Source organism: Argopecten irradians, chromosome 16 (genome assembly GCF_041381155.1).
Source record: "Argopecten irradians isolate NY chromosome 16, Ai_NY, whole genome shotgun sequence".
NCBI lineage: Eukaryota > Metazoa > Mollusca > Bivalvia > Pectinida > Pectinidae > Argopecten > Argopecten irradians.
In genome coordinates, this window is record NC_091149.1 from 10,959,022 (window position 1) to 10,985,583 (window position 26,562).

The 26,562-nt window shown below is 35.2% G+C and overlaps 2 protein-coding genes across 3 annotated transcripts; one reads left to right on the forward strand and one right to left on the reverse strand.

Moving 5' to 3' along the window:
- Window positions 1–3,118: 3,118 nt before the first annotated feature.
- LOC138310375 (vacuolar protein-sorting-associated protein 25-like) lies at window positions 3,119–12,586 on the reverse strand. The gene is made up of 6 exons (XM_069251570.1): window positions 12,525–12,586; window positions 10,587–10,732; window positions 10,128–10,181; window positions 9,316–9,407; window positions 5,479–5,554; window positions 3,119–4,575 (listed from the first exon to the last, which is right to left on the reverse strand). Exons 1-6 carry the CDS (start codon window positions 12,572–12,574, stop codon window positions 4,469–4,471), a joined length of 525 nt encoding a protein of 174 aa, XP_069107671.1. The 5' UTR covers window positions 12,575–12,586; the 3' UTR covers window positions 3,119–4,468.
- A 169-nt stretch (window positions 12,587–12,755) lies between these two features.
- Window positions 12,756–26,088, forward strand: LOC138310212 (NEDD8-conjugating enzyme UBE2F-like). 2 transcript variants are annotated; one of them, XR_011206365.1, is made up of 8 exons: window positions 12,756–12,826; window positions 14,839–14,954; window positions 15,873–16,036; window positions 20,942–21,044; window positions 21,570–21,628; window positions 23,227–23,289; window positions 23,577–25,804; window positions 25,848–26,088. XR_011206365.1 is itself a non-coding variant. In XM_069251333.1 (7 exons), exons 2-7 carry the CDS (start codon window positions 14,849–14,851, stop codon window positions 23,628–23,630), a joined length of 549 nt encoding a protein of 182 aa, XP_069107434.1. In that variant the 5' UTR covers window positions 12,756–12,826; window positions 14,839–14,848; the 3' UTR covers window positions 23,631–26,088. The 2 variants fall into 2 exon arrangements, 1 of the variants encoding a protein (XP_069107434.1); XM_069251333.1 differs by having other exon boundaries at window positions 23,577–26,088.
- The last annotated feature ends 474 nt before the right edge of the window (window positions 26,089–26,562 follow it).

Consider the following 26,562-nt stretch of genomic DNA (forward strand, 5'->3'; position numbering starts at 1 on the left):
TTTAAGGTGATTACGGTCACTTTCATGTTAAAATAGTAAATGTAAACTCAGGTTTTACAATGAGGCACCATTTGAATTTAACATTTTTATTTGCATGACTGTCAATTCAAAAACTTTTGACTATTTGTGAATTAATTTTATTTTGTGGACTAGGTACGCGTACGTGCTCTTATAATTACCGTATTCGACGCAATATGCGCCCAGGCCGCTTAAATATTAAAGCAAAGGGGTGCTTAGTAAAAGCATAATCATTAATGGGACTAGCCTTTCATGAAATTATTCTACATAGTAAGTCATAAATCAATTTGCAAAAGAAATTGGTAAGGGAACTAAAACAGTTTTAATTTTTTTCAGTCTATTTAATTTCAAGCAAGAGAAAATTGAAGCCTGTAAGGGAGGGATGCTTATTGTGTCGAATACTGTATGAGTGTTAAACTATTAATCTTAATTCGTTTGAAATTAAAACAGATCAGACTAATTATTATTTTACTTTAGACTCAATAATTGATTTCATTTACAAATGTACTTTGAATTAAATGCACTCGGATTGAGTGGATTCTTTTATTTCTTTTGAAAATTAATACAACTAACTTTGTGCAATATAGTGTTTTGACAAGTAGGCATAGTCCAAATTTGGTTCTATATAAGTGCTAGCTATAGGCCCTCACTCTCTTTAAAGGGACAATTCACTCAGGCTAATTCTTTTACATAAACAAGAAGCAAAATATAGCATAAATGTATTGTTCTACATTTCTTATGAAACATATAACGTAAAACATTGACAAATTCCACGACATTGTTAAGTACTTTAATTAATATCGTTGAAATATCAAATCGTTAATCAATACGATTAAGCAGGTACAATATGGACGCTGTACCCATACCCAAGCCAAAGTCACGCAGTTAAACAAATAAACTACATAACCACTGAGAAGGTGATAAAATGATTTTTAGACAAGACAATTCACCTAATGAGGTAAACACACCACTGTCAGAGCGATTTGAGCAGTTCTAGACAACATTTGTGCGTGATGCATTACTCTACGATCAAGGGACAGGGTTCGGCATACAAGAAGTTCGACCACAATGTGTAATGGCGGACAGCGAGCGAGTTTTAACATCTACACACATGTCACCACCATAGGCTTTTCAGGCATATCACAGTAAAACCGACTGATCTAATTTCCATTAGAACTGGCTTTTTTTCGATATATGCACAAATTTAAATGTTCTCTTAGACTGAATTGTCCCTTTAATTACATTGTATTCAAATATTAGCCCAAATAGGTCGAATATGGTGCATATAAAATGATATTGTGTTTGAATCATGCATGACAAGAACAATTTAAACATTTTCTTCTAACTTCTTTATTTTCATTTCATATTCATATAAGAAATAACATTGAAAACAGTTATTACAAATTAAAAAAACATACCACACATCTTTGTTTCGGTACATATGTACTAACTATGGTAAAGAAAATGTAGTGTAATTTAATTGTAACTAGCATTAGTAATAATTAATGCCAAACATGCATACCTTAATAAGACTATAATTATTGCAAACCTAGTTTAAGTCTTTATTTATGTCCTGCAATTGTGACCTCAAAAGGGGGAGGGGCGCTTATAGGGACATGGGTGTTTATTGAGTCGAATATGGTACTAGTTAAACCATAGATTTATCTCCCTTTTGGAAGATAATTAGAACTCAGGCTAAGATTAAAAATATTGATTAAGACTATGTTATTCAGTAATGGAGATTGTGAGCATAATGTCATCATTTTTTTAGACATATTCCTCTGTTATATGTTAAGACAATATCAATAAAATTTCGTATATTTTTGTATGTGTACATAATCTGCATTTATTTCTAAAGAGTATAAGTTAACAAAATAGAGGAACTAAATGTGAAGCAGTTCAAAGAACCAAGGATGAAGAATTAATACGAGATAATTGTAACCTCAAAAATCTCTCTCTCACATACACATGATTCAGTATTCATTTACATTCCAATTTCATCCCGAAACAGAGGGCTATAGAGTGTACTTTTAGTATTCAAATTGAATTACCATACATACCGGTACTATTATTCAAAGCTAACTAATTTCAAATAATTATAGAAACTGCAATATAAAAAAAATTAAAAATGCATACTGTTTTATTTATTTGAAGTGAATAGTCGGGCAAAGAAAACCTGTCTAAATGCGTTCATTGGCCTTCCAAAAGTTCTCACATATTAATACGACGGTCAAGTTCTGCTTACGTTTCCCAGTTCTGACCATTGAAATGAAGAAAAGTTGAAAGCATTGAAAGCACGTCTGCGTGGAAATGTAACCACGGACATAGTCAGCCGGGGGGACGTTTTAGGATTCCTATACTTTAAATTAATTTCTACTTACGCAGACAGATTTTGACGAGAAAGTTTATTTTTCTATTCCATAAGAAATTATACTGGATACATTCACACCATTTTTACCGACTTTAGTCATCCTTGCCCGACTGTTCACTTTAAAGGTTTACTGTATATGTATGTAGATATAAAATATCTATTATAGAGAAATAGATATATATACATTACTAGGCCATCCACTTCCGTATATTTCTAATTCATTTGATGAAAATTCAGCTACACAGTACACAGTAATAAATTAGACATACACAACAATACACATGGTTACAGCTAGAGCACTTGTACACATGCATTTTAACATGAAATGTGAAGAGAACTTCATCATGATTGTTTATCTCCTAATTAAGCTTTGGGTATGCAATGTATTTTGTTTGATGCCTTATTAACTGCCAGTGTCAGTCACTATAAGAACAAAAACCAGCAGTTATAATGCCATATACACAACTAGGGTCCTAGGGGACACCTACCAATATAGGTTCTTCTGAGAAATAGAGGCAACATTTTCAACTACCAAATCCAAGATGTCTGCCAAGTTTAACCAATCAGACACAAAATGCAATGTGCACAGCTAGCTAGGGTCGTAAGGAAACCTACCTATGGCTTTGACAAACTAACAGATGTTATATTTTTGTTCACTTAAAGATTTTAAATAGATAATTGTCACCAAGTCTGTTCTCTATATATATATGTAAATAACATCAATGAAATAAAAAAAAAAGATTATTCTTACATCATTACACATTCATCACAAATCATTATTGTAAACAAACAAAAGTGATGGTCATTGATTCCAATTCTATTTCACATGTAGGACCAGTTAAACACATAGACATACTGGAAAAACACACACTTAATTACATCTTCACCAAGCCAATATACCTGTAAATATTAATATAAAATAATATAACAGTACAATAATATACTCCCATTAACACATTTGCTCACATACAAGCTACAATAAAAAGTCTGCATTCTCAAAGACATGTATAAAACAATGTGTTTACAATTCAATCAATAAGGTCTGTGTTTAAGTGCAATTATGAATAATAATGCATCATCAGGTTTTTGTTTTAAAAAATGATATATATATACAAAATGTATATAAGTAACTGCTTATCAATGCCTCACTTACGATTTCTACACCCCTGGACTATCTCAGAGAGAGCGACTCCCTACTTCAAAGCCACACAGTCAACCATAGTGTACCATTATATGGCTCTTTTGAGGTACGTCACCGGACTAAATTACCTCTGTTTTGTTCCCTCCAGTTCCCTATGAGATAGTCCAGAGGTGTAGAGATCGTATGTGATCGGATCTCTTGGAGTATCAAGGATGCTGCTTAATGCTAACCAACTGACAGGCTAGTATTTTAAATTTGTCATCTCAGCGTAAATTTGAGTTGAAAATTTATATACATTTGTGTAACCACTCAGAAAGAGAGTGCAAAATTTCCTATACTGTTAAATTGCTTCCCCTACCTCGGATCAAACTCAGAGACTCTAGTGTCCTAGTCTGACACTCAACTGATCAAATATAATATTATGTTCTCTCTACCCAAGATGTACATCGTGAATCATATTCACCAGGTTTAAATAAATTCTGTTATCAAAATCATACAAACCATATACCTATACCTGTTTTTTTAAATATCTAAAGCTCTATCCATGCTATAGCTACTTTTGATAGTTTTAGATACACAATGTCTTGTATATAGCTGTACAAATATTTTAAATAGCTTTTAATTTAGTATAGCTATTATTTCGCTTTAGTATAATGGGTAGCTATTTTAGATATACAGTCATGTAGCTAGCTATACCCATGGTATACTACTTTTGATGACTTTAGTATAGTTATTTTAGATTCACATGATATCTCTTACTTTCTTTCTCTAAGATTATATATAATCATCATTGCTATGGCCTCATAAAATATGTGTACCTTGGTCCTGTAACACATATCTACCGTAAACTTTATCAATTTTTATAAAAACAAAGTAATCATTCATTGTAGCCTTGGCTTTCATAATTGATAACAATACAGTATTAACAGTAATAACATTCAGAAGAACTTGACACCATCACCACCGTCGATGAGTTCAGCAAGCTGTTGACTTTCCAGTGATTTGAGGGCACGCATTAGTAACCAGTTTTCGAGTCCATGGAACTCTGTAAAAAATCATGAACAACTTTTAAAAACTCTTGGTTATTACAATCTATAACAATCTGTAAAAATAATGAATTACATGTTTTCTTGCGTCAAGCTTTTGGATTAGGAATGAAATGACCTTGACTTTGGACAGCTGAGCCTGACCTTTCACTATTTAAGACAACCTTGGCCAATAAAATATCATATCAAAAGATCTAGCATTTAAGTGCACCATTAATTTTATCAAGACTAACTAGGACTGATATAACGATAACGGCTTTGGATTTCACATCCTCAATATTCCAGGGGTTCTGATCCCATACAATTTCTACTCCCCTGGACTATCTTATAGTTAAACTGGAGGCAGCTCAGAGGAACATATCTGAACCAATCACAGCTAGGTCTACAAAACTTTTATCTGAAGACTACAGAGAGAGAAACACCTTACTTAAAAGCTACACAGTCAACCACAGTGTACCGTTTACACGGCTATATTGTGCAACACCAATGGACAAAATTACTTGTTCTGTTGCCTCCAGTTTTACTATGAGATAGTCCAGGGGTGTGGAGAGATCATAAGTGATCAAAACCTCTGGAGTATCGAGGATGTGGATTTCCTTGAAGTGTATCAATAAAACTTGATTCAGACTTACTGCAATAACCTTTATCAGGATTGTTCACTTTTATTGTTTTTTTTTTTTTGTTTTTTGATAAAGCAGATTTGCTTGCTGCAAATAAGCAATATTAGCTAGTTTTACAGGGTTTTTTTAAGAATAGAGAGTAAAAATGATTATCAAAAGCAAACTAGTGAAATAATGACCAATACCTGCTAGCAGGTGCAGATATTCTAAATTAGTAAACACTACAAAATAACAGTTATTTTTTAAAAGTCTTATATTGAAATAATGAATTGATCAACAAACCTGTTCCCTCGGAATCCTCTCCTTCAGTCAACTCATACAAAGTACATACAGTGTTGTTCATACTGCGACTACATACCTAGGAACCAACAATAAGGCACCATTAGCATTTAAAGATACTACAATGTAGTTTATGCAAATATGTGACAATTGCTGCAACCATAGAGCATACTTTTGAACAAACTTTATATTTCTCCTAAAGACATATCGGAATAGCTGCTATGACGTAGCTCTGAATGACGGATGAAAGATTCCTGATAGATGGTCAGAGCTAACCTGCCAGGAACGGAGTGGAGGCAGGGTATGATTATTTGTTCTAGTATGGGAAGTGCATACATAAGTCCACATTTTCAAAGGGCCTAAACCATACAAAGTCCCTTGACCCCTTCCCAAAGGAAAAATCTGAGATCAAAAGGCCATGAAATTCACAATTTTTGTAGAGGGCCTTAAGAACTTTCAATCTATGAAGAGTATTCTATTTTACCACATCTGCAAGTGGAAAAGAAGAAATTTTAATCAATTTTTACCCCTTATGATATGGCCCGTCCCACATCATATATACACTACTGTATAGAATGGCTATTAAATTGTCATGAAAATATCATAAATGTTCTTGCATTAAAACCTCATCAAATTCCATGAAAAACATGCATGAATAAGAACATTAATTGTTTCTTAATCTTTTCACAAAAGATCATCTTTAATGCTATTAAAATTATCATATTTAATGAAAAATAACTTAATGAGGTTTTAATTATTTGATTAATGATATTTTAAAATCAATTAAAAATTAATTAAAAAATTGTCAATTTTTAATTTTCTTTTCATTGTTATCATCACTGGTTTTAACAATAATTAAAATCATTAAAATTAATGAAATCAGTGCATGATTAAGAACATTAAAATGATTAATGGTAATGAAAAAACAAAATTGAAATTTTAATAGCTATGTACTCCTTAATTAATTCCTTATTAATCAATTGTTGTTGAAAAATAGCCCACCATCTACTGATTGTGAGCTAAAAATGCATATATATATTCATATCACTACTGGCAAATGTGACCAGCAACTGCCCAATAATATACCAATTAGTGGGTGCTTATTAATGATCAAATTCCATTATTTTTTATCAATATTTAATTGATTAATTGCCATTATTTAATAAGCATTGCAAAATAATGGTGTTCAATATCTAGTTTGAGGGTCATAACACAATAACCTTGTAATGACAATCAAATATCAAATTCAGATTATCATGGGCATTAATATTCCTTGTTTTCATTAATGACAATTACTGTAATGGCCATAAATGGCAGTTGAAATGAACTAGACCATTATTTCCTTTCTGTCAGATGATTATCATATATAATAGGTGATTAAAAAATCTTAGAGATAACAGTTTTGCAGCTGTTACTTTCATTATAAACAAGATAATTGATATTTGCCTCAAATAAACTAATAGTTATAAAACATAAAACATTGACAAGAATTCAATATTTTTGTTTGACAAACACATAAAATAAAAACCACATGCATTTTAGGAACACCTTAGAAATTATATTTGTGTGCCCTATTTCACGTTGATAAAGAATTGTAAACACATTTAAAATCTACTGAAAGTGTTCATCTGTACCTTAAGATATTCAGGAATGAGATCATCTTTTCACCAGTTCTCAAAACTTACATTTTAATAAGAAGAATGAATATTCCCCTCCAGCACTTCAACAGACACTGCAGCCATTTGGATTTTGTCTGTTTTGGCGGGAAAATTGAAGTCACATGACTTCTTATTTTGATTAATGGCCATTAAAAAATATTTAATGGAATCAAATATATATTTCATGACATACATAGAGAAATAATGGCCAATAATTCTACTGGGTAGATTTTCATCTAAAACTAATGGTCATTAAATTTCAAGCTGCATTTTCATTGTCTTAAAAGTTAGATAAATTAGAAATTTTGATAAATGTTATTGTTTTGCATTTCTTAATGATAATTATCATGGTCATTAACTTACATCAAATATTTCAATTATCATCAAAAATCATTAATGATAATTAAAATGCAAATTAATGATCTTGAAAGTCAAAGACTACAAGAAGTAATGATCATCAAATTGCTGAAATTCTTATAGCATAATTTTCATGGCCTTGAAAACTTATTTTAATGAGAAATAAGTTGTTCTTAATGAGCATTAAAATTAGTTTTAATGATTTTAAATGAAATAACTGCAGCTCATTAAATTAAGAAAAACATGATTTAATGAGCAGTTTTAATGTAAAAACAATGATTAATGACAGTTTAATAGGATTTTAAGTGCATTTTAATTAAAGTTCTATGCAGTAGTGATATATATATATATATACTGAGGCCATACAAAAAGACATTTGTAACCCGACCGACCCTATAAAATCGGTGCCCACTCAAAAAACTTTTTATCAGTTGTAACCACAAGCAAACGCAAACGCAAACAAAATGTTTTGTTTTTTTTTTTTTTTTTTTTTTTTGGGGGGGGGGGGGGGGGGGGGGGGGGGGGGGGGGGGGGGGTGGTTGTCCCGCACAAAATTAGGAATATGGGCACAATTGATGGAAATTTAAGACACCAGTAATAACCTTGGAAACAAACCCATGGTTTATATAAGGTTGGTTAAAGTCTATTTCAGTTTTTCACTGCAAGAAACTGGGATGAAGAGGAATAAGAGATCCAAGAGGGATCTTGGCGCCCACCAAAGTATGATCTATGTCTGACAATGGAAAGAGGGATCTTTTCCCTGCTTTTCAAACTTTTCCAAACAAACATCATATGAAATTTAAGACAGATTGCTACATTACTTTCTGAGAAACATGCACAACTAAATCACAAGGGGAACCTACCCATGGAATATGAGAAATATCACTTTAGTAATTTCTAACAAATAGCGATAATTATCAAAATTCATGATGGCAGTCGGTTGGCCATGTTGTTGACCGACCGGTCCCAAAATGCAATATGCCTTCAGTACTCTCTGAGAAATAGCGGTAACGAACTTTAACTATCAAAATCCAAGATGGCTGCTTGGTGGCCATTTTGTTCACCGATCAGTCCCAAAATGAAATATGCACAACAAGGGTCCTAGGGGAATCTACATATGAAATTTGAGAAAGATCTCTTAAGGACTTTCTGAGAAATAGCGATAACAACTTTAAGTATCAAAATACAAGATGGCTGACGGTCGGCCAACTTGTTGACCGATTGGTCCCAAAATCTAATATGCATAGGGTCCTAGGGATACCAACATATGAAATTTCAGAAAGATCCCTTCAGATCTTTCTGAGAAATTGCGGTAACAAACTTTTAACTATCAAAATCCAAAATGGTCGCCTGGCGGCCATCTTCTTCACAGATCGGTCCCAAAATGCAATTTGCAAACAAGGGCCCTAGGGAAAGCTACATATAAATTTGAGAAAGATCCCTTCAGTACTTTGGGAGAAATACTGATAACAAACTTTAACTATCAAAATCATTGGAGACCGATTGATCCCAAAATTCAAATATGCACAACTAGGGCCCTAGAGGGACCTACATATCATATGAAATTTGAGGCAGATCCCTTCAGTACATTTCTGAGAAATAGCGATAACAAGAATTGTTAACGGACGGACGGACAGACAGAAGGACGGACCACGGACCACGGACAAAAAGCAATTTGAATAGAAAAAATCCCTACCTACCGACCCTTCTTTATTAAAAGGGTGTTACCGGAAACAAGAATATTTTTTTAATTGGTCTGATTTATTTTTAATAATATTTCTAGCTTTCTATTCTTTTGCATATGTTCTATGAATGAATTAATTACCCAGCTGTATATAAGTTTTCCCCATTCCTCTGGTGTCCGCCACATCATAAGACATTGCTTCTTTGTTTTACTATCAGTCCATTCTAGGTGTCCTGGACACAACATAACATATAGAGGTGTTATAGAATTAATTTTACAATATTCATACATTCAACTTGAACTCAATGAATATTATAATGCTCTATGTAATCATACACTTCTGTAACATAAATTTAAACTGCAGGTAGCTATATACCATTACCGAGGAAGTATATAAATCCTTGACCATTACATATGTATTGTGTTAGATACAAAACAGAGCTTTTAAATTTAATGACAAAAAAAGTAAAAATAAAGTATGGAGTAATCATATGTCCATGATTCTGCTAACATGTTTTTGTTAACCATGTAATTTGTGTGATTTCAGACTTAGTACCATTTGATATCATATATATATACAGCCTGTTAGCTTTATTTTCGTGATTTCGTCAATCGCTGGTTCGGTGACATTTCTATGATCACGAAAAATTTGATTGCATGCATGAAATATTGAGACATGGTTGAATGATATCAACCTTGAAAATCCATATCACAAAAATTAAAAATCGCTAACATCAGATTTTCAAACCGCGAAAATTTTGGTCTGCAAAAAAAACCTCCTACACGGTAATTCTTAGATTACATGTAGCCCATTAATGAAAAATAAGATAACACCTTCCATACAGTACAACACACAACATTCCAATTCCAACATTTTAAAGTTATCTATGATAAATTTATCTGGATCAGGTGTCATGATCACATGATGCAGAATTGAAAAAGATCCGACTTACCTGTTTTCCTCAATTCCTCTAAGACAGTTAGAATACCATCAATAGATAGCTTACCTATTTACAATTAAGGAACAATCACTAATTTTTGGTTAGTTCATCAATATAATATAATAGACCATTAATTGGTTTTTTTTCTCTCCCACCTTTGGATGGATAATTGTACCTGCAGGCCTATAGGAATATCCAATAGTGCCCTGGCCCACTTAAACTTAATTGTTTACTGCAATCAGTCACAAAATTCTGACCAATTTTCCAACTTCTACATAATTTTGATGTATATTTGAGAAAACGATAATTGTTCCAATATTAATGATCTGCTTTTTAATCAGATTGTTTAATATCAAAGGTTATTTTCAGCATCATAGAAACAGTGTTTGAAAATGAGCATAATATCGTGTGGAATGTGTCAAGGTAGTAAATGTACGCCAACCCGTTATGAATGTTTTACACAAAGGATACGGTTGATTGCTTTATTGTTGAATAGTGGAGAATTCTGTGATTCTGTCACATCAATGCTGTAGGTTTTCTGTTGGCGAGTGTATGATAACACAAGCGAACACCAAGCTTCAATCTGTTTCTTCCGTGTTTCAAGGTTAGGCTGGATCCTACAAATATAATTCAAATTACCGTAATTAATGTTTTAATAATTCAAAAACATTGTTTTAGAGGTCTGTTTGTGAAGTAAACTATTGTGGTTATATTTGTGGAGTTGGAAAACTTTCTCCGTAATCAAAAACACATTTTCATTGAATATTCTTTGCATTGTACTGCACTCTTGAATAGGCTTGCATAACTATGTGAAACTGCCACCCAAGTTTGATTTGTCTATGGTAATTTGTTATGGGCAAAGCCGTGATGCATGCATGCTTGCTCTAATTGGGTGGAAGTGTCATCTTATAATTAAGTAAGATTGAAAGAAAATTGAACCATTCCAGTTGGATTATTAAGAATTCTTTCTAACTTGTTGTGACAATACATGGGTATAGGCATTTTAAGTAGCCTAGTCCATCAGCTAGCTTCTGTGGCTGTGTGGATGTGCTTTGTTATTGTATATTGTAGTTAAGCAACCAGTGACTGCTCCATTGGTTCTGGCCCCAGCCTCAGCATTTGGTGGCAGCAAACAAGGCTGGCATCCTGTAGGATGCCCCTGGACAGCACAAGAAGCAGTGGTCATGGTACTGCACTGCTTGGTGACTAGTGGGTTTCTATAGTCACGAGGCGGCACCACTATAAATTACCAGGGACCTGTTGTGTGTGCTGAGGATGCCAGGTTGAACCCTGAAAAGCTTCGGGACAAAGCTTGTCGACGAGGGTGTAATTTGACGATACATGGATATTGGAATTTCAGCCGCATAGTCCACCAGCTAGATTTTGTGGCTGTGCGGATCATCGGATGAGTGTCGGTACTGTGTATCTATATAGCTACTTATATTATGCAACGATGGCGGCCCACTCTTGAATGGATGACCACTTCGTTCCGCGTTGGTTCAGGCCAATGTCTCATAACGTTACAATAAGCTGTCCATTCCAATGAAATAACAGAAATTTATAAGGGCGCAGGCACAAAGTGCAAAGCACTTCTAAGGTAACACATACACGAAAATATAACAAAAAAGCAATCTTTTCAAATTCAATCCAACACACTGACAGCTTCAGTTTGCGGCCGCCATTGTTTTACCCACTGTAAAATATCCCATCAGCGTGATGTGATGCTTTGAAGTCATCTCATTATATGATCCGACGAATATACTAATCTTCATCCGGCAGAAGTTTATGATCAGTGCTATTTGCTCTTTATTTGCAAGCGTTTAAGTGATAGACCACTTTCAATATAATCAGCCACAGGCGTCTGCTTCTGGTTTGATAAAAAATATAATAACCTACCCCTACTAGACTATATAGTAGGGTTAGGACATTGTATTTTTCCAAAACCAAATGCAGACGCCTGTGAATCAGCTCACCAAAAACGGAATATCTGTTACGGAAATAAAATGTGGATTTCCTTCTCAAATGGGGGTTTGAGGACAAGGACAGAGTGTGAATATATGAATAAAAAATAAACAGAAAATTCGGTCGGCTCCGTTATTTCCATAAATTGAACTTTTTAACATTGTATAATCAATGGTTTACTGAAACATCTGGCTGCGCCCTTTAAGGCCTTGCCTTCAGTCATATTAGTTGATATCTTAGAAACAATGTAAGCACATATCCAGTTTGAGGGTACTGAAGTATAATTCTCATTCTGTAAGATTTACGTGTATGTAACTGTTAGCTGCGCTCTTCCGAGGCTTTGCCTTTAATTTTAAGTATACTGTATACGTAGGCCTATCATCACAAAAGGTGTTATTTTACAAAATATGTTTTTGATACATCTGTTAAAATAAAATAGCTACTTACGTAAAGAAAGGAGGAAATTGGTACTGCCATGGCCACTCTACGTCCGCCATGTTCGTTTCAATGTCGCTTAAAACATTACAAATTATTTACAATAATGTAATATATCAATAACAATACAAACGATAACTAAGAAAATATCGAGTGATATATTTAAATTGAAGATTCTTGAATTGATATAACTGCGAGAGCATACTAGGTTAATAAATATTCCATTATATTTATTTTTAGCCCCTCAAGCGACATACCGGGTTGTAAACTTCCGGTATGACGGATTGCCTGTTTTAGGAGAAAACGAAGTTGGAGTAAGTTTTTTCAGCAATTTCGCGTTATCCTGTTCTGTTTACAATCTTTATCACATGTTTTCTGTTCATTATTGATTTGTTTATGTTTTGATGCACCGAAAAGCTAAAGAACGTTTACCCCCCAATATTGTAACCCCACACCATCAATTTAACGTTAGGCCTAACCTCGATTGAACTCTCTCCCAGCTGATTCAGTGATTTTGACGTTGAAAGGCTTTTTCAACAATTTGGGATGCATAGTACAACTATTACTATTGGACCAATAGTTTGCATCGTGGCAAAATAAGCCTAATGTCCAACAAGAAAACGGCTGACCAGTCGGTATCAGGTTTTATTTGTACATGGTGATATACGGTCAGCTAGCTTAGCTTCTAGTATCGTGCTAGGGAAAATTTCTCTTAAGCGTAGCACAGGTTTAAGACGCACAATGAAAGTTTTATGTTTTTTGGGTTTTTTTGCACGTCGTACACCTGTGGGCTCAGTCAGTAGGGCGACGGATCATCAAGTCCAGGATTGCGTCTTCGAGTCGGCTTTTACTCTCCTCCTGTTAAATTAAATTTGGTGCTGTTATAGATCACTGCAAACAAAAAAAATTCACTGTAATTAACCCCTTCCTCACGCCTCTGCACAAAACCCAAAGCCTGGCACATAATCGTCGGCAACGACAGAGTGTGCATCTCATTACTGGAGACTTCCTTAGAGAGAGAACCTGGATTATGGCCTAATTGTGACGCACTAAATGCCTCATAGTATTGTCAAGGGATAGAATAGTGCCCGAGGCGAAGGCAATATCCCATCACGAGGCAATTAGGCCAAAACAGGTTTCGAATAGTACATCACCCTCACATTTATATACAATGGCTTTTCATTTCTTTCGTCATAATTAACAGAAACACTTCAAAGGACACCTTGCAACGTTATCTTTATTTTTGCATAATGATGTTACATTATAAACCAAACATATAAATTTTCGCAGAGATCTAGTGTATTTCTTTAAACGAGATTCAGTTTCATGAAGATAGTGAGCTGTACATGTCTACTGTTGAAAAAGCATTTCCTAATGTTTTCTTCCTCGTACACCACAGCCAGACCGCCCATCTTGACGTCTTGCAATGTTATAATGTACATCATAAAATGCAAATGATACCTTCACTTTTCAATAATGACATCATGCGCCAATATCCCAATAGTGCAATAGGCCGAGATGTATTTCTTTAAACAAATGATACCTTCACTTTCATATCTAGCGCTAGACTTGTTAAAATCAATGTTGCCTCATTCACGGGCATTTTGCCCATCACCTTGCACAATGCCCAGATTACAGTTTTATGTCATGTTATATACTATAATGCTATACATATATTATTGTCATCTTGATGAATATTGCAAAATCAGGTCAAATGATTATCCCTGTGCACATGCAGTCAGAGTCGTTCAAGCAAGCAACTTGTAAATATATTAAATACATATTTTTAATTCATCTTTTTAATCTTTCTTCAGACTTCATATTATTTTTTTATTTTTTTTTTATAATAAAAATTTTTATTCAGTGTAAATTATGACCCCTTTCAACATTTGTGGCATGACTTTGATGCTGTTAATTTTGGGATGACCATTTTCTCTGTTGATTTTAAGTTGCTACATAAATTATTGTGACATGTACATACATATATCGTGTACAGAAAGAGTGTCAATTATATATAATATCAGTCCCTGATTTCTCAAAACAAAAATGCAGACTTAAGTCAAAACTTTAATTTTTTCTCCTTATGTAACTAATATGAAAATTTATGACTTAAGTCAGTTTTTGACTTAAGTTTGTTTCGAGAAATCGGGGCCAGATCTATTGAAATCAGTTATATATTAAAAATGTGACTTACTTAGGTTTTACTTTTTATTTCTTCAAAATTTCACAAGTTTATTGTAAGCTTTGTTAAAATCAAAATCAAACATTTTTTTCCGACATACTATACATTAAGAAGACAAGATGCACAAATGTATTTCTGTTCCAGTGATCGAGTCATGATTACACTGTCCAAAAAATTAAAGCAACAGGCACCTGTGAAAAAGGAAACTGATGATCATGAAATCAAAAGGATATCAATCAGGGACAAACTTCTTGTGAAAGGTATACATGTAATTGATTTAATACAATATTTATTAGTACAATTTATCAATAAATGTCGGCTAATTTTTTTTTCTGATTTCACCTCTGCAAGTAAATTGCCTTCTTTTCTATTATGTATTACATTGTTAAATAAATTTCAGCAGGTTTTCATTTTCAAACTATTTCCTAAATTTCAGCTAAATACTAGCTGTATTCGCATATTACAGAGTTATCTGAACTTGCGGGTAGGTATTGATTGTGACGTCATGTGTTTATGAGCGTAACATCATATTTTTCGGAGAAACCATGTGAATTGCACTCACAAAATATGATGTGTAACAATCAATACCTACCTGCAAGGGAGCTAACTCTGTAATATGCAAGGACAGAGTAGTGACATCAGACCCTGATTTCTCATAACATAAGTGCAGATTTAAAGATGCTCCACTGCCGACAGAGCATAAATGACATTCATCATTTGAACAATAATTGGTGTATAATCGTGTATATTTATGTCTGATTAACACAACAAATAATATAAAATAATTTATTTCGCCTTTGGTGCATGCGCAATCAGTACTTCATTCCATATAGGATATAATGACACAAAATTTTTTCGGGATGCAATTAATTATTTTTCATATTTTTACTTGAAGTAAAATTAGAAGCTCAAACTTTTCAATAGTGGTAATGGTGTAAAGTAATTAAGTAACTTTTGTAACTGAAGAAAAATGCTAAATCGTCTGCTCCTGTTTTTGATAGTGAAAAAATACCATATGTCAGCGGTGGAGCATCTTAAACCAAAAATTTTTTTTCTCCTTTTGTAACTTACATGTATATGAAAATTTATTACTTAAGTTTTTGATTTCAGTTTGTTTCGAGATATCAGGGCCTGATAAAAACAATTCTTTATGTTATTTCTACTTTGTTTCTCAACAGAGGTTCAGGAAATGGAAGAAAACTTGCCTAAAACATGCAAAGTAAACTTTGGTAATCCTAACCAGCTGCACGTCTTCTCCCTGACTATAACTCCTGACGAGGGATTCTGGCATGGAGGAAGATTCTTATTTAATGTTGATATACCTGAGGATTACAATATTGTGGTAACTATGAATATCTGTTATTATTTTGTATACATATATATATATATCCATTTTGTTTATGGCCTAGCTAGCACATGACTGCTTGACAATCATCTGGTAGGCTTTGATGACATACCTAACTAGGATTTTTAGCCCACCATCATCAGATGGTGGGCTATTCAAATCGCCTTTCGTCCGTGGTCCGTCGTCCGTCCGTCCGTCCTTCCGTCCGTCCGTCCTTCCGTCCGTCCGTCCGTCCGTCCGTTAACAATTCTTGTTACCGCTATTTCTCAGAAAGTCCTAAAGGGATCTTTCTCAAATTTCATATGTAGGTTCCCCTAGGACCCTAGTTGTGCATATTGCATTTTGCGACCGATCGGTCAACAAGATGGCCGACAGGCGGCCATCTTGGATTTTGATAGTTAAAAGTTTGTTACCGCTATTTCTCAAAAAGTGCTGAAGGGATCTTTCTCAAATTTCATATGTAGGTTCCCCTAGGGCCCTAGTTGTGCATATTGCATTTCGGGACCAATCGGTCAACAAGATGGCCGACAGGCGGCCATCTTGGATTTTGATAGTTAAAGGTTGTTACCGCTATTTCTCAAAAAGTGCTGAAGGGATCTTTCTCAAATTTCATATACAGGTTCCCCCAGGACCCTAGTTGTGCATATAGCATTTTGGGACCGATCAGTCAACAAGATGGCCGACAGGCGGCCATCTTGTATTTTGATAGTTAAAAGTTTGTTACCGCTATTTCTCAAAAAGAACTGAAGGGATCTTTCTCAAATTTCATATGTATGTTCACCTAGGACCCTAGTTGTGCATATTGCATTTTGGGACCGATCAGTCAACAAGATGGGCCGACAGGCGGCCATCTTGGATTTTGATAGTTTAAGTTTGTTACCGCTATTTCTCAGAAAGTACTGAAGAGATCTTTCTCAAATTTCATATATAGGTTCCCTAGGGCCCTAGTTGTGTATGTTGCATTTTGGGACCGATCGGTGAACAAAATGGCCGACAGGCGGCCATCTTGGATTTTGATAGTTAAAAGTTTGTTACCGCTATTTCTCAAAAAGAACTGAAGGGATCTTTCTCAAATTTCATATGTAGGTTCACCTAGGACCCTAGTTGTGCATATTGCATTTTGGGACCGATCAGTCAACAAGATGGCCGACAGGCGGCCATCTTGGATTTTGATAGTTTAAGTTTGTTACCGCTATTTCTCAGAAAGTACTGAAGAGATCTTTCTCAAATTTCATATATAGGTTCCCTAGGGCCCTAGTTGTGCATATTGCATTTTGCGACCGATCGGTCAACAAGATGGGCCGACAGGCGGCCATCTTGGATTTTGATAGTTTAAGTTTGTTACCACTATTTCTCAAAAAGTGCTGAAGGGATCTTTCTCAAATTTCATATGTAGGTTCCCCTAGGGCCCTAGTTGTGCATATTGCATTTCGGGACCAATCGGTCAACAAGATGGCCGACAGGCGGCCATCTTGGATTTTGATAGTTAAAGGTTGTTACCGCTATTTCTCAAAAAGTGCTGAAGGGATCTTTCTCAAATTTCATATACAGGTTCCCCCAGGACCCTAGTTGTGCATATAGCATTTTGGGACCGATCAGTCAACAAGATGGCCGACAGGCGGCCATCTTGTATTTTGATAGTTAAAAGTTTGTTACCGCTATTTCTCAAAAAGAACTGAAGGGATCTTTCTCAAATTTCATATGTATGTTCACCTAGGACCCTAGTTGTGCATATTGCATTTTGGGACCGATCAGTCAACAAGATGGCCGACAGGCGGCCATCTTGGATTTTGATAGTTTAAGTTTGTTACCGCTATTTCTCAGAAAGTACTGAAGAGATCTTTCTCAAATTTCATATATAGGTTCCCTAGGGCCCTAGTTGTGTATGTTGCATTTTGGGACCGATCGGTGAACAAAATGGCCGACAGGCGGCCATCTTGGATTTTGATAGTTAAAAGTTTGTTACCGCTATTTCTCAAAAAGAACTGAAGGGATCTTTCTCAAATTTCATATGTAGGTTCACCTAGGACCCTAGTTGTGCATATTGCATTTTGGGACCGATCAGTCAACAAGATGGCCGACAGGCGGCCATCTTGGATTTTGATAGTTTAAGTTTGTTACCGCTATTTCTCAGAAAGTACTGAAGAGATCTTTCTCAAATTTCATATATAGGTTCCCTAGGGCCCTAGTTGTGTATGTTGCATTTTGGGACCGATCGGTGAACAAAATGGCCGACAGGCGGCCATCTTGGATTTTGATAGTTTAAGTTTGTTACCGCTATTTCTCAAAAAGTACTGAGGGATCTTTCTCAAATTTCATATGTAGGTTCCCCTAGAACCCTAGTTGTGCATATTGCATTTTGGGACCGATCGGTGAACAAGATGACCGACCGACGGCCATCTTGGATTTTGATAGTTAAAGTTTGTTATCGCTATTTCTCAGAAAGTACTGAAGGGATCTTTCTCAAATTCCAAGCACAGTTTCCCCTTGTACCCTAGTTGTGCATAGTACCTTTAAGGACTGCTCCATAATGCTTTTTGGGACTGATCGGTAAAAAAGATGGCCAACCGGCCGCCATCTTAGATTTCATTGTTGAAGTTTGTTACCACTTTTTCTTAGAAAGTACTAGAGCGATCTGTCTCAAATTTTATATGTAGTGTGTTTGAAAAAGTTTGAAAAGCAGGGAAAAGATCCTCTTTCCATTATCAGACATAAATCATTCTTTGGTGGGCGCCAAGATCCCTCTGGGATCTCTTGTTTTTAGCTCACCTGGCCCGAAGGGCCGGTGAGCTTATGCCATGGCGCGGCGTCCGTCGTCCGTCGTCCGTCCGTCCGTCCGTCTGTCTGTCTGTCCGTCAACATTTCCTTTAAATCGCTACTAGTCATAGAGTTCTGCATGGATTGTGACCAAATTTGGCCACAAACATCCTTGGGGGAAGGGGAACAGAACTTGTATAAATTTTTGGCTCTGAGCCCCTGGGGGCAGGAGGGGCGGGGCCCAATAGGGGAAATAAAGGTAAATCCTATAAATCGCTACTAGTCATAGAGTTCTGCATGGAGTGTAACCAAATTTGGCCACAAGCATCCTTGGGGGAAGGGGAACAGAACTTGTATAAATTTTGGCTCTGAGCCCCCGGGGGCAGGAGGGGCGGGGCCCAATAGGGGAAATAAAGGTAAATCCTATAAATCGCTACTTGTCCTAGAGTTCTGCATGGATTGTGACCAAATTTGGCCACAAACATCCTTAGGAGAAGGGGAACAGAACTTGTATAAATTTTGGCTCTGACCCCCTGGGGGCAGGAGGGGCGGGGCCCAATATAGGAAATAAAGGTAAATCCTATAAATTGCTACTAGTCATAGAGTTCTTCATGGATTGTAACCAAATTTGGCCACAAACATTCTTTGGGGAAGGGGAACAGAACTAGTATAAAATTTGGCTCTGACCCCCCGGGGCAGGAGGGGCGGGCCCAATAGGGGAAATAAAGGTAAATCCTATAAATCGCTACTAGTCATAGAGTTCTGCATGGATTGTAACCAAATTTGGCCACAAGCATCCTTGGGGAAGGGAAACAGAACTTGTATAAATTTTGGCTCTGAGCCCCCGGGGGCAGGAGGGGTGGGGCCCAATAGGGGAAATAAAGGTAAATCCTATAAATCACTACTTGTCCTAGAGTTCTGCATGGATTGTGACCAAATTTGGCCACAAACATCCTTAGGAGAAGGTGAACAGAACTTGTATAAATTTTGGCTCTGAGCCCCTGGGGGCAGGAGGGGCGGAGCCCAATAGGGGAAATAAAGGTAAATCCTATAAATCACTACTAGTCATAGAGTTCTGCATGGATTGTAACCAAATTTGACCACAAACATTCTTTGGGGAAGGGGATAAGAACCTGTATAAATTTTGACTCTGACCCCCCGGGGGCAGGAGGGGGCGGGGCCCAATATGGGAAATAAAGGTAAATCCTATAAATCGCTACTTGTCCTAGAGTTCTGCATGGATTGTGACCAAATTTGGCCACAAACATCCTTGGGAGAAGGGGAACAGAACTTGTATAAATTTTGGCTCTGACCCCCTGGGGGCAGGAGGGGCGGGGCCCAATAGGGGAAATAAAGGTAAATCCTATAAATCGCTACTAGTCATAGAGTTCTGCATGGATTATAACCAAATTTGGCCACAAACATCCTTGGGGGAAGGGGAACAGAGCTTGTATAAATTTTGGCTCTGACCCCCAGGGGGCAGGAATGGTGGGGCCCAATAGGGGAATTAGAGGTAAATATTCAAATTTCTTCAGAAAATAAACAATGAACCTGTATCCAGAATATTACTTGGCATTACAAACCAGGTGAGCGATACAGGCCCTCTGGGCCTCTTGTTATATGATATCATCAGAATTTTCCCATGTCTGGTGATTTCAACTCAATAAATTATGCCCGGCAAAAGAAAAAAAAATCAAGGGGAGATAATTTTGGAATATATACTACACTGACCTACAGCTAACATATGTGGGGAAATTTGGATCAGTCAGAAAAAAACATATGAATTATTGAATCAAAATGCTGAATGCAGATTAAGTCAGATAAAACATATATTTGTATTTTAGCCCACCATCATCTGACAGATAATATTTCTAAAAAAATCTATTTTACAAGCCTTGTTGAGCAAAAATTTTAAGATTAAGAAAAGTTTTGTAAAATCTTGTACAAGATCGATGACCACACAAATCAAAAACTGTTTTATCACACCTTCAACTACAAGTGAACCTAGTTAGTTTTGAAGAATTTTAACTTTAAAATATGTTGTAATAAATCAAGCATGGCAGCCATTTTAACAACACTGTCTTCAAATCAGGTAAATATCTGACATTGTGTGCTGATGTCTTATTTATTAGCGTTTTGCTTTAGCCACCACAGGTAGTATGTAACACAAGAATATGGCACCCAAACATAAATGAAGATGGTGAAGTTTGTTTAAGTTTACTACGACAGAGCTCCTACGACAGTTTAGGTAAGTATGTAACACAAAGGATAGTTACTAATATGTTTCTTGATTGTTAGTGTACATGGATTACAATAGTCAATATTCAAAATTTGTCCTCATAGCCGATATATTTTTGACAAAATTGCAGAAAATCTTCATAATGTGTGCTAGCTAGCACATTATGAAGATTGTCAGCAAAGCTCTGGCATCTATATAGACCATAGATGCCAAAGGAAGACAGTTTAATGCTTAAGTGAATTCCTTATTCATCTATTCTGTATTTGCATATTACAGAGTTATCTGCCCTTGCTACCCTTAATTGATTGTGACGTCATGTGTTTGCGAGCGAAACGTCATACTTTTCAGATAAAATGACGTGAATTGCGCTCACAAAATAATGACGTAACAATCGATACCTACCCGCAAGGGAGCTAACTCTGTAATATGCAAAGACGGAATACTATATATCTATTTCCATAGCCAGACATCTATAACAAATGATTAACGATTCATATATGTATATGATCATGATATCTCTTTATTTGGTTGAAGGTTGGGCACCCACAAGGAGACTTAAAGATGTGATTTGGGGCCTCAATTCCTTATTTTCTGTGAGTACATATATACAATTGACTGTATACATATATATAGATGCATATAAGACAACATTTGGAAAAGTCCCTCTGATTTGCACAATGAAGAATATTTCCAAACTGTAATAATTCTAGAAAATTTCATAGCTGCAATGTAGACACTTTACAAGTGGTTTGTAATTAAAATTTTACAAGGTGTATGTGAAAAAAAGTCAGTTTACTTTTTATTATTCTATAACTTGACAGTGTAAATAAAATACATTAGAATTTGAAAGAAATCAAATCCTTTTATCTGTTATTTCGGAGATCTATGTTACATGTGTATTCCGTATTTGCATATTACGGAGTCAGCTCCTTGCGGGTAGGTATCGATTATTACATTAGTTTGTGGATGCAATTCACATCGATTTCTGCTAAAAGTATGACATTACACTAGCAAACATGACATCACAATCAATACCTACATACAAGTGCAGATAACTCGGTAATATGCAAATACAAAATGGCCATCCAAAGGTTTGCCAATCAAAAGTAAAAAAGAAAGTGTATAAAAAATCCAGAATCATATGATGATATGTTTTATAGGTCATATGCATTATTATAACTTTTGATCAATATAGTAATAAAGATTTGCAATGTTTGTTGTTATGTTTTAAGGGACAATTCAGTCTAAGAGAACATTAAAATTTGTACACATATCGGAAAAAACCCAGTTCTAATGGAAATTAGATTAGCCGGTTTTACTGTGATATGCCAGAAAAGCCCATGGTGGTGAAATGCATATGAAACATTCAAACTCGCTCGCTGTCTGCCATTACATGTTGTGGTCGAACATCTTGTATGCCGAACCCTGTCCCTTGCACGTAGAGTAATGAAACTTTTGTCTAGAACTTCTCAAATCGCTCTGACACTAGGTGAATTGTCTTGCCTTAAAAATCATTTTATCACCTCCTCAGTGGTTATGTAGTTCATTTGTTTGACGTGCATGACTTTGTCTCTGGTATGGGTACAGTGTACATATTTTACCTGCTTAATCGTATTGATCAATGATTTGTAATTACAACGGTATCAATTAAAATACTAAACAATGACGTGGAATTTGTCAATATTTCATGTTATATGTTTCATAAGAAATGTAGAACAATACATTTATGCCATATTTTGCTTCTTGGTTATGTAAAAGATTTATCCTGAGTGAATTGTCCCTTTAATGATATTGAATGATTATATTGCCTCAGTGTAGCTACAACATTGTAGCTCAAAAGCCCTTTAGGCAGATATTGGTGCCGTCTTTAAAGCTACAATTGGTGTCCATTACTGTTAGTGGAGCAAAGTGAAGAAAAAAAATATAAAATATTCCTTACCTAATAGGCAACATATTCTCTATAAAATATTGAAGTCACAGTCAGATACTAAATTATTTGTGTTACATATAAATATGGTGTCTTCTCAAAGGAAATGTCCAGCAATTCAGATTCATTGTGAAGTTGACGTCTTGTGAGCGGTAGGATACTATCATTAATGATTGTCAAAAGTATACATTGTATATTTGTTTTACATAAATGTAGCTTGAGAGTAGTAGCTGGAAATAACATGATGTGTTTGTGTTTCTGTAGGATTTACTCAATTTTGATGACCCACTCAATGTAGATGCTGCCGATCATTATTCACGTAACAAAGTAAGTGTACAGATTGAACATCAAGTTTTTCTGGCTGTTATTAATATGTATCTTTACATGTATGTAGTTTCAGTAAAAAGTAGAACCATAATTTCATGTTGTTTTAAAAATATCAGTTTAAAGAATAATTTTTTAATGATGTCCTATGTTTATTGCTTGCATTACACTATTTAGATATTTCAGATTTTGTAAAATTAATGATAAAATGTTTGTTTTTTATCTACAATTCATTTAGATATGGCATATTGAATAATAAGTTGCTTATTATGCCTATTTTTCTTTCACAGGAATCATTTAAGAGCAAAGTGAGAGACTATATACAAATGTATGCAGCTAGGTAACACTGTGTGTGATGATTAAAACTATTGGATATCCATTTTAAAACCATGGTAACCTGCAAGTCCCTGTATTTCTGTTGAGCTAAGCTATTGACTGGTTTGTTGCCATGGTAACCAGCATGTCTCCATGTGTCACCTGACAAATATTGGAATGCTAGTGTCCTACTAGTGTATTATGCGAATTTTTAATTAATGTAATGGGCTAGTGTGTTACTATGGTAACTAGAATTATCATCACGTTGCTGACGGGATTGCCTCATGTGCAGTAATGGTGACTGGAATCTTCTGCGTTTCAAGTGATAATAATCAAAGTGTTATACTGCGAGCTTGATCGACCGCCTAGCACCGACCTGTACACAACAAGCCTATCAACAGCAATGCGCTAAAACCCACTCAGACAAAACTCATTCCCACACAGAAAAGATATTCTTGATATGAAGAGACCGAATAGATTGAAAATAGTTACGTTACATTATGGAATTCAATCTTAAAGAAGGACAGACAACTATATATGTATTGATGATAGGAAAATTGATACCTGTCTTTGAATTTGTTAATGTTGATATAAAAAATAAACATACTGTGTAGCTGGTTAATTACGTAGGTTAAACTATTTGCGATTTGACATGTGTACATGTACATTTTACATAATTTCAAAGCCAGTTGTGAAATTTTAATTTGTAAAATAAATAATCTTATATAAAGTGAAAATGGCCAAAGTTTTGGCCCATAAAAAATAATCAGCTCTACCCTGGTAATTACCATTCAGCCTTTAGTTGCATTTATAGATTTTTTGATGATGGGTTAATTACACTTAGGCCTCAGCCACAGGGACATGACATGAATTTCTAACCAGCAGTATCAACTGAAATTTGTGCCAGGTCCCTGTGCTGAGGCCCTGACAGTCATATACTGTTCTGTAAATTTCAGTACAGAATAGATTCTACAGAGTAGCAGTGTTGATCCCCCCACAGTCAATGCAAGGTACTACCTTTATTCACAATAATTAGCGCCAAGGGAGCTTGAAAAATTGTGACAAAGGGGTGCTTATTAATTCATCAAAATGTAAGTTGTGGACGAAAAAAGTACATAAATCTATTAACAGTACACTTGCATATGCCTTTTATCCTGTGAGACTCATTATTATGTTGTGATTCACATGTAAAAGACTCGGAAGTTCATGTAATATGGGATACAATGCTTATGTTAAGAGGCATCATATGTTGTAAAACATTGTTAAATTCATGAGATGGGGGGCATTATGCAACTTAACTCTTCTTTAGAAAAGAGGAGGGGCGCTAATTACGGCGAATATGGTAAGTGGTTTATTAAAATTATACAGATGTACAGGTTGAAAACACCTTCTAGAAATTCCTGTGTTATTTTATATGGTTAACAGGTTCTAGATATTTGAACGTGCATGTCTACTTATGGTTAAACTAGAATTGCTCTTATCTTATTGCTTAAATTATCATCAAGTGAATTTTACATTGGGTGAATATCTTACCTTACATAGACTATTTGCATCTCGTATCACAGAGACCTGGCACAATTATCTTACCAATATATATGTGTGTGTATTATAGTAAATTATAGTAAATGATACTATTTATATAATAATACATATATACTGTTGTAAGAAATTTGTGCCAGATCCCTGTGTCTTGTATAACATGTAAAGCAGTCGAATTCTCAACATGTACAATGTTAATGAAGAAATTTGATTCAGGACGAGTAAAATATCTTTTTACGAGAAAGATAAATGAAGTTAATACTTGTTCTTCCTCCTGTCAAAACATTCTGCACACTAATGTTAAGTTTTCATAGTTGGATTGACAATGTATCCAATGGGTCCTGTATGACAATGTAACAACGGGTCTTGTATGACAATTTATCCAGTGGGTCTTGTATGACATGGTATCCAATGGGTCTTGTATGACATGGTATCCAATGGGTCTTGTATGACAATGTATCCAATGAGTTTTGTAATACAATGTTACCTATGGGCCTTGTATGACAATGTATTCAATGGATCTTGTATGACAATGTGTCAAATGGGTTTTGTATGACAATGTATCAAATGGGTTTTGTATGACAATGTATCCAATGGGTCTTGTATTACAATGTTACCTATGGGTCTTGTATGACAATGTATCCAATGGATCTTGTATGACAAGGTATCCATTTTGACAATGTATCCAATGGATCTTGTATGACAAGGTATCCATTTTGACAATGTATCCAATGGATCTTGTATATTTTAAAATCTATTTAGTCGATTAGGTCTATACTAAAGTTTCATACACTGTACGAAAAAATATGTGTACCCATTAATGTTTTGTTTCACATAATTTTATATCTAAGGAGTCATGTGGTAATTAATTAATGTTAATTGTCATGCAGTATTCAGTAAGTGAAATTACATACCATTACCTTTAATAATAAATATGTTGTTTACGCATTATTTGTATGTTATTTTTATTAGAGTTTCAGGGGTTTCAATATCAGACTGTACACGGTACTTTTTGCCGGTTGAACCTGGCTGTGATACCGCCCAATTTGGGCTAAATTACATTAGATAGCATACAGATGGTATAGAAAAGTACCCCCTGAAATTGCAATTTTACTGTCTCTCTTGAAAGATAATAAAACCCCTTGAGTTTACTAGTCCACACCGGTATATATATAAACTTTTAATTAACTTCTTTAGCAGGAGCTTAATTGTATTGCTTTAGCAATGCTCAATATATATGCATATGGTTGTTTAAGGGGAAAAGTTTTCTCAGTAACTCGACTTTTGGTTGTTATTTGTGGGATCTTGCCATTGTTGGCTCTGTAGATACATCAAGCACCAGACATTCTGTAATATTACTTATCCATCTATTATCTGGCAAGGTCAGACATACTTGTTGTCCAGTTTTGACACAGCTGTCAT

Bases quoted from the DNA above. Each gene is read 5' to 3' on its own strand.
- LOC138310375 (XM_069251570.1), bottom strand. From the start codon at position 12,574: ATGGCGGACGTAGAGTGGCCATGGCAGTACCAATTTCCTCCTTTCTTT. The intron at 10,182-10,586 runs GTATCCTTTGTG...AATTGTAAATAG, and splicing joins CAACAATAAAGCAATCAACC to GTAAGCTATCTATTGATGGT. The intron at 9,408-10,127 runs GTAAGTCGGATC...TGTTGTGTCCAG, and splicing joins AGAGGAATTGAGGAAAACAG to GACACCTAGAATGGACTGAT.
- LOC138310212 (XM_069251333.1), top strand. From the start codon at position 14,849: ATGATTACACTGTCCAAAAAATTAAAGCAACAGGCACCTGTGAAAAAG. The intron at 16,037-20,941 runs GTAACTATGAAT...GTTTTGCTTTAG, and splicing joins CTGAGGATTACAATATTGTG to CCACCACAGGTAGTATGTAA. The intron at 23,290-23,576 runs GTAAGTGTACAG...TTTCTTTCACAG, and splicing joins ATCATTATTCACGTAACAAA to GAATCATTTAAGAGCAAAGT.